This window comes from Petaurus breviceps, unplaced genomic scaffold (genome assembly GCF_028583685.1).
Source record: "Petaurus breviceps papuanus isolate PSGF00001 unplaced genomic scaffold, PetGlider_PUasm1.0 187, whole genome shotgun sequence".
In the NCBI taxonomy this organism is placed as follows: Eukaryota; Metazoa; Chordata; class Mammalia; order Diprotodontia; family Petauridae; genus Petaurus; species Petaurus breviceps.
This window is the reverse complement of record NW_027185799.1, coordinates 26,758,119-26,767,012: the sequence shown is the minus strand read 5'-3', so window position 1 is coordinate 26,767,012 and position 8,894 is coordinate 26,758,119. Positions and strand designations below refer to the sequence as shown.

Here is an 8,894-nt window from a genome sequence, read left to right as displayed (position 1 = left end):
ACAGAAAAGGTATTTTTATAGCAGGACTTTAAGGGGACATTTGCAAACTCATGGATTTTGTTACTAAACCTGCTTCCCAGGCAGTCAAAATGGATTGTTGACATATATTTCATAATATAGCAAACTTTAAAGCTTAGAAAGCACTTTACATACATCATTATCTCTTGAGCCTCACAGCAGTTTGTAAGGTGCTTAGACCTGTGGGAGATGTACAATTACTTACAGTACAAGACAATATTTGGTGATTGCAAAAGAAATTCAACATTTCAAGAGATCATTGAGCTAGATTTTGAAGGATGGGTGGTTCAGATCCATAAGCAGAAATAGATGGAAGTTGCAGCAAAGAAAAATATTCTAGGAGACAACAGGAGTTGGATATATCAAGCAGTGTTTGGGAGCTGACATAAAACTGGAAAGGCAAATTAGGGGCATACACACACACATACATACATATATACATATATGCATGCATGCATACACACACAAATTTGAGGGAGTAGGAGAAGATGGTTCTGAATGTGAGGCTGAGGAATTGGGGCGATTAGCTGGAACCAGCTCAGACAGAGCAGAACTTGGAGCAGAGAGATCTGAGTTCAAAATCCTGCCTCAGAGACTAGCTGTGTGTGACCTTTGGTAAAGCACTTAACCTCAACTTCCTTGTTTATGAAATGGGGATAATAATAGTACCTAGAGGAGAGGGTTGTTAGGTTCAAGTGAATAAACATGTAAAGCATTTTACAAACCTTAAAAATGTCCATATAAATGCTATTATTATTCATAAGGCAATGGGGACCCAGTGTAAGATTATGCTGGAAGCTAGAATATAGGAGAAATTTCTTTTTTTATTGGGGGAAGGGAAAAGGGAGGGGACTAATGATAAGTAAACCAGTTGATAAAGTCTGGTTGAGAGGAAATAAAGTCCTGAACTAGCATAATTGTAGAAAAAATGGAAAATAAAGCACTACTGTATTATTTTAGTGAATTGAATCAAATATATGCAGTAGGTGATGATGGAAGGGGATGGTTAAAAATCTCCCTGTGTGATTTATGAGGCAGGTGGTAGCTATATGGTTCAATAATTCTAAAGCTCCAAGATTTCAGCTGGCATTGGAACTCCCTGCATTGGTAGAGACTGCAAATTGCCCATGTCTTCTCATCGGTCAGTGTCTTTCCATCAATCTTTCCTAAAGGATCTACCTAAGAAAGTGGGACCTTCTTTTATTCTTTAATATTTTATGGCCACAGTGCAAGCCCTTGGACTGTCCCCTTGCTATGCTTCACAGACTTCACAAAGGGGGCACACCTGCTACCCATGTCCTTGGTGATGTTCCTCATGTCATTTCTTATAGTCATATGCTTCAGCTTCCTTGTACCTTTGCACATTGTTTCCTCCATTAGACTGTGAGCTCCTTGAGGATAGGGACTATTTTCACTTCTCTTTGTATCCCCAGCTCTTAGCACATCTGGCACATAGTAGAAGATTAATAAATGCTTGTTGACCAAGTGATTTTCTTTTCTTTTTGCTTTTTGTAGGGTAATTGGGATTAAGTGACTTGCCCAAGGTCACACAGCTAGTTTTTGTGTAAAGTGTCTGAGGTTGGATTTGAACTCAGGTCCTCCTGACTCCAGGGCCGGTGCTCTATTCACTGTGCCACCCAGCCACCCCAAACAACTAATTTTCAATGTGTATTTCCAGGACCTTCTGAAACACCTACAATTTGATTCTTCTAAGGCTTACTCATTTCACCAAGAAAATAACATCCTCCCAAAAGTAGGTTTTTGATACAGGGCTGAGGAAGAGGCTTTACCCTCAATGTCTTTACCTCAAGGAGCTTCTAAGCAGGATAAGACAATTGCCTACGATAAAAGACAGTATTTTGTGGGTAAGAATTTAGCATTGGGAGAGATAATTGATCAGTGACCTTGCAGGATTGGTAGGATAGATGCATATGCAGAGAAGGATGGCGACTGAAACAAGGAAAGTAGATTATATATAAGGGTAGGGCAAGAAATAAACAACTTTAAATTGAAATAACTGAAAACATAACAGTTAAGCCCTGAGCTGTTTCTGTTCATGAGAGATTGATGATAAAAGGGGCAGAGACCTAGAGTTAAGAAATTCTAAAATTCTAGTGGGTTTTAGTCCCTGCTATAACACTTCCCAAAGGGATGGGGCACACTAGAAATAACTGGAGTACCTGAGTACAGATACTTGGGCAAGTCATTTCTCTCTAGTCCTCAGTTTCTTGATCTGTAAAAAGTGGGGTTGGACCTGTTTGGCCTCTAATGTTCCTCTCAGTTAGATGGCAATGTAGATAGAGCTCTGGAATTGAGTTCAAATGTGACCTCAGAAACTAGTTCTGTGATGCTGGCCAAGTCACCAAACTGTTTTCCTCAGTTTCCTTATCCATAAAATGAGGATAATAGTACTTCCCAGGGTTGTTGTAAAGATCAAATGAGATGAAAATTGTAAATTATTTACCACAGTGCCTGGCACATAGTGCTATATAAATGTTAGATATTATCAGCATCTATTAGCTTATTATCTATTAGCTATTGTTATTAGCTATCATTATTACTATTAAGTGAATTCAAATCTTGCCTTACTTTCTAGCTGTGTAATCCTAAACTGGTCACTTATTCTCTCTCAGTTTCCATTTCCTTATCTGTAAAATGGGAGGAGAAGGAAGAGGAAGATGATGATGATGATGATGATGATGATGATGATGATGATGATGATGATGATGGCCGCTACCTCCCAGGATTGTTAGGACGCAAAGCACTTGGCAAATTTTAAAAGTACTATTTGGTGTGGTTTACAGTCACTAGAGAACCGCAGGGAGAAAGACTGTTTTGGGGACTGTGTGCCTGTGGTGCCTAGTTGTGGCTTAGGAGTGGAGAGGAGAATCCAAGGTTGGGTCCTAAAACAGATCTCAGAAAATAAAAATAAGAATGACCTGAGGTTTGGGGAATCATTCCCCATACTTTAGGGCTACAACTGGATTATACTAATAGCTGCTAAAAAACAAAACAAAGTAAAATAAAAATGAGCAAGCAAAGGAGAAAGAACCGATCCATAGAGAGTCACTATGAGGATAGAGATGATCTGGGTTCATATTCAGAAGAAAATAATGCAGCTAAAAAAATCACTCCTTTCTCTTTTTTTTTGGGAGGGAGAAAGACAAGGCAATTGGGGTTAAGTGACTTGCCCAGGGTCCTCCTGACTCCAGGGCCAGTGCTCTATTCACTGTGCCACCTGGCCGCCCCAATCACTCCTTTTCTTTCTTTTTTTTTTAATTTTTAAAATTTTATTGTTTTAGTTTTCAACAATCATTTCCACAAGATTTTGAGTTACAAATTTTCTCCCCGTCTTTCCCCTCCCACCCTCCCCCAAAATAGTGATTCTACTGAATACCCCTTCCCCCAATCTGGTCTCTCTTATATCCTCCCCCATATCCCCTCTGACTTTCTAGTAGGGCAAGATGGATTTCTATACCCCAGTGCCTGTATATCTTATTTCCCAATTGCATGTAAAAAAAATAATAAATGTTTTTTTTTAACATTTGATTTAAAAATTTTGATTTCCAGAATCTTTCCCTTCTTCCCTCGTCAACCACCCCTATGAGAGGAAAAGCGATTCAATGTAGGTTATGCAAAACATTTCCATAAAGGATGACTATATTTCCCTCCATCCTATCCTGCCCCCCACTTATTCTATTTTCTACTTTGACCCTATCCCTTTTCAAAAGTGTGTGCTTCTAACTACACTTCCCCCCATCTGCCCTCCCTTTATCATCCCTCCTCTTATCCCCTTCTCCTCTACTTTTCTGTAGGGTAAGATACCCAGTTTAGTGTGTATGTTATTCCCTCCTTAAACCAAATTCAATGAGAGTAAGGTTGACCCATTCTCTTTTGCCTTCCTGTTCTTCCCTTTCATTGTAACATTTTTCTCTTACCTCTTTTACATGAGATAATTTACCCTATTCTATCTCTCCTTATCTCCTCTTATTATATACCTCTAGCACCTCTTAATTTTATTTTTTAGATATCATCCCTTCCTATTCAACTGATCCTGTGCCCTCTGTCTATCTATACATGTACACATATATACACACACTCACATATTTATACACACATATACGCTCCTATATAAACATTTATGTATGTATACATATATATATATTCCCATCAACTATCCTCATACTGAGGAAAGTCTCATGAGTTACCATTATTGTTTTACCATGTAGGAATGTTAATAGTTCAACTTTGATAAGTTCCTTATGATTTCTTTTCCCTGTTTACCTTCTCATGCTTCTCTTGCTTCTTGTATTTGAAAGTTAAATTTTCTATTCAACTCTGGTTTTTTCAAGAATGCTGGAAAGTCCTGTATTTCATTGAATGACCATATTTTCCCCTGAAACATTATACTCAGTTTTACTGGGTAGGTGATTCTTGGTTTTAATCCTAGCTCCTTTGACCTCCAGAATATCATATTCCAAGCCCTTTGATCCCTTAATGTAGAAGCTGCTAGATCTTGTGTTATCCTGATTGTGTGTCCAAAATACTCAAATTGTTTCTTCCTGGCTGCTTATATTTTCTCCTTGACCTGGGAACTCTGGAATTTGGCTATAATATTCCTAGGAGTTTTCTTTTGGGGATCTTTTTCAAGAGGTGACCAGTGGATTCTTTCAATTTCTATTTTGCCCTCTGATTCTAAAATATCAGGGCAATTTTCCTTGAAAATTTCTTGAAGGATGATTTCTAGGCTCTTTTTTTTTATCATGGCTTTCAGGTAGCTCAATAATTTTTAAATTATCTCTCCTGGATCTTTTTTCCAGGTCAGTAGTTTTTCCAATGAGATATTTCACATTGCCTTCTATTATAGTATCTTGATTTATCATAGTCATTAGTTTCGATTTGCTCCAATCTAATTTTGAAGGAATTATTCTCTTCAGTGAATTTTTGAAATTCCTTTTCCATCTGGCAAATTTAGCTTTTTAAGGCATTCTTCTCCTCACTGTTTTTGGGCCTCTTTTGCCATTTGAATTAGTCTATTTTTTAAGGTGTTATTTTCTTCAGTCAATCTTCTTGATTTTTTTTGCATCATTCTCATTTCTCTTCCCAATTTTTCTTCCACTTCTCTTACTTGATTTTCAAAATCATTCTTTAGCTCCTCCAATGGCCTGTAATCAATTCATATATTTCTTGGAAGCTTTTGATGCAGTAGCTCTGAGTTCATTGTCTTCCTCCTGTTCCATGCTTTGATCCTTTTTGTCCCCCCAAAAGGATTATATGGTCTGTTTGTGTTTCCTCTGCTTGCTCATATTGCCAGTCAATTACTTGACTTTTGAGCTCTTTGCCATGGTAGAGCTCTGCTTCCAGAGAGGAGAGTTTTGTTCCAAATCGCTGGGGTTTTTGCAAATGTTGTCAGAGGTCTGAGGAGGGTGCCCTCTCTACAGACAGCACACTGGCAAACTGGCATTTCTCACCCCAGAACTTCCACCCAAGACCGAGATCCAGATCCAAGCAGGTCAAAGCAAGAGCCATTACCCTCTGAATGGCTTTTGATTCCCCTATGATCTGTAGTCCAGGAGCTCCTGAGGCAGCCACAGGGCAGCTGCTGCAGCCGCCAATGAGCCTTCACCACTTCTCACCTATAATACCCTTTGATTCAGCAATACTACTACTAGGTCTGTATCCCAAAGAGATCATAAAAAAAAAAAAAAAAGGAAAAAAACCTATCCGTGCAAAAATATTTATAGCAGTTCTTTTTGTGGTGGCCAAGAATTGCAAATTGAGGTGATATCCATTAGTCAGGGAATGTCTGAACAAGTTGTGGTGTATGAGTGTAATAGAATACTATTCTATAAGACTGATGAGCACGTAGATTTCTGAAAAACCTGGAAAGACTTACATGAACAGATGCTGAGTGAAGTTAGGAGAACACTATACACAGTAACACTGACATTGTGTGATGATCACCTTTGATAGACTTAGCTCCTGTCAACAATACAATGATCTAAGACAATTCCAAAAGTATCATGATGAAAAATATTAGCCACATCCAGAGAAAACTAGAGTCTGAATGCAGATCAAAACATACTATTTTTTCTCTCATTTTTTTTCTTTTTCATGCTTTTCCCCTTTTGTTTTCTTTTTTCACAAGACTTATGTGGAAATATGTTTAATATGATTGTACATATATAGCCTATATTAAATTGCATGCATCTTGGGGAGAAGGAAGGGGAGGGCAATTTAGAACTCAAAAGTTTATGAGTGAATGTTGAAAACTAAAAATAAATAAAAAATGCATGGGCCAAGCTGGGTATGATGGCGTGATTCTTTAAAAAAAAAAAAAACTGTAGGGAGAGATAAAAAGGAGTAATTATACAGATGAGGCATAAAGGGAAAAATTGACACAGAGGAAGCTAGTACGGGTGAGGGTGGATAGTGCTGGGACCTTACTCTCATCGGGAATGGCGTAAAGAGGGAACAACATATAGAATTAGAATGGTATAAAAGTCTTCTAAATTTAGAAAGAAATAAGAGAACAAGGTGATAGGGTGGGGAGAGAGTATAAGGGAGGTATTCTTAGAGGGCAGGTTAAGGAATAGGAGGGCAAGATAGGAGGTAGAAGTAAAGCAGAGGAGTGGGGAGGATTAGGGTAAATAGGGTAAGAAGAATAGCGAGGAAAAATAGGAAGAAGAAAAATACACAACAAGTAATTGTAGCTTATAATGTGAATGGGACAAATTTACCCATAAAAAGGAAACAAATACATAAAACTTTGAATTCAATAATATGTTGCTTTCAGAAAACATTATAAAAATGAGAGATACACACAAAGATAAAATAAAGGGCAAGAGTAGAATTTAGTATGTAAAAAAAAAAGCAGGGATACTAATCATGATCTCAGAGAAAGTCAAAACAGATTTAATGAAAAGTGAAAAATAGAGAAACAATACTATGTCATCAATATTATTCAATATTGTTTTAGACCACTTAAAATACCTGGACAGTATAAATTATCTGAGCATATACCTGCCAAAATAGACACAGGAACTATATGAACATAAACATATAATACTTTTTATACAACTAAACTCAGATCTAAATAATTGAAACAAATATTTATTGTTCATAGGTAGGTAAAACCAATATAATTTTAAAATGACAATTTTACCTTATCTATTTGTTTAATGTCATCTCAATTAAATTACTGAAGATTATTTACAGAGTTAGAAAAAATAATAAAAGTTCATTTAGAAGAACAAAAGGTTAGGAACTTCAAAGTAACAAGAGAAGATGTAATAAGATGTAAAGGAAATTGATTCGGCATTATCAGACCTTTAACTATGAGTGTAAAAAGGATAATTTCAATTATTTTAAGTTAAATTTTTCCTGTATAAATAAGACCTATGTAGCCAAGAATAGAAAGAATGAAGAAAATTGGGGGAAAAACTTTCATAGACAATCTCTCAGGATGTGACTGAGTTGGAATATTGCCATGGTGTAGGAAATAGTGAGCTGCTTGATTCAGAAAAACATGGAAAGACTTGGTCTTATGAAGGAAGATGCCATCCACCTTCAGAGAAACAGACGATAGGAGGAAATAAGGATAGTACGGTCTTACATATATGTGTATGAGTGTTTATGTTTATAGATATCTATGCATATACATATATAACCATGCTTAATTGTAGCATTCTTTAGGGTGATAGGGGGAGGGAAGGGGAAAAATAAAGTAAAAAGTGCACAGCAAGGAACAAAAGAAAACCAACAAGGAAGCAAAGAAAAGCTGGGCAGCTTTGAAAACAACGTGGGTATTTATTATATGGTGTTTTTTGAAATGGAAATTTATTGTTTTATGTTGAATCCTCCCTTAAGGTCTGCTGTGTAATCGGCAACGTTTTTTTTTTCCTCATTTTGTATTTAAGTTTGAAATTGAAAAAAAAATTACCAAAAAAGTGCTATTTGGTATCAATTTTCCGACTCTTACTCTGAAGATGCTATTAAGCAGTTGTACAAGACCCAATCCACTGAACTTCTCTGCATCTCAGTTTCCCCATCTGCAAAATGGGAACAGTAATACTGGGGCCGCCGACTTCCCGGGGCTGTCCGGAGGAGGGCAGTCAGGATGGGCAGTCGTGGTACCCAGCGTCGCCGCGGCGGTCACTCCCGGTGCTGTGGCCGCGGTCCATGGCTCTGGACAGCAAGCAGGGGCACAGGGCGCGGCGCTCGGGCTCCAGGATTCCCCGCCGGCCTCCCCGGGCTGCTGACCTCTCTGCTGCCCCAGCCCAGGCTTCCGCGGCTCTCGCCGGCCCGAGGATGGAGAGCCAGCGCAGCCGGAGGGCGGGGTGGCGGGCCGGAGCCGAGGGCGGAGAAGAAAGAGGAAAGCTAGGGAAACTCCTCCCCCTTCTCCCCTCTGACCCTGCTGTCTCGTCTCTCCATCTTCCTGTTCCAAACCACGTGGACGCGCTGGGGCTGCGGGAGCCGAGCTCGGAGCCTCCCCGGACGCCGCCAGATCTCCTCCTCCCTCGCCCCTCGGCCGCGCCAATGCCGGGAGCCCGCCGTGCGCGCCGGCCGTTGTCGGCAGCCGTAGCGGCGGCCGCAGCTCCCGCAGCTGTGCCGGCAGCTGGATCGGGGAGGGGGCGCGCGCACATGGCGACCCAGGCGCACTCATTCAGCTACGGGGGCTGCAACTTCTTCCGCCAGCGCCTCGTCTTGTCCACCCTGAGCGGGCGCCCCGTGAAGATCCGCAAGATCCGGGCCAAAGACGAGAACCCCGGCCTCCGAGGTCATTCGGGAGTGGGGGGCTGCAGGGGGGCTGCGCGGCGCCGCCGGGCTTGGACCTCTCCAAGGCAGTGGGCAGGGTTAGGGTTGCGCGCGTCCCG

At 40.1% G+C, this 8,894-nt stretch overlaps 1 protein-coding gene across 1 annotated transcript in view; it reads left to right on the top strand.

Annotated features, from left to right (window-relative positions):
• Window positions 1-7,687: 7,687 nt before the first annotated feature.
• RCL1 (RNA terminal phosphate cyclase like 1) overlaps window positions 7,688-8,894 on the top strand; it is a 57,990-nt gene continuing 56,783 nt past the window's right edge. Inside the window, exon 1 of the mRNA XM_069090785.1 lies at window positions 7,688-8,797. Coding sequence (XP_068946886.1) covers window positions 8,077-8,797 — 721 coding nt within the window. The 5' untranslated portion in view covers window positions 7,688-8,076. The remainder of the gene's footprint in view (window positions 8,798-8,894) is intronic.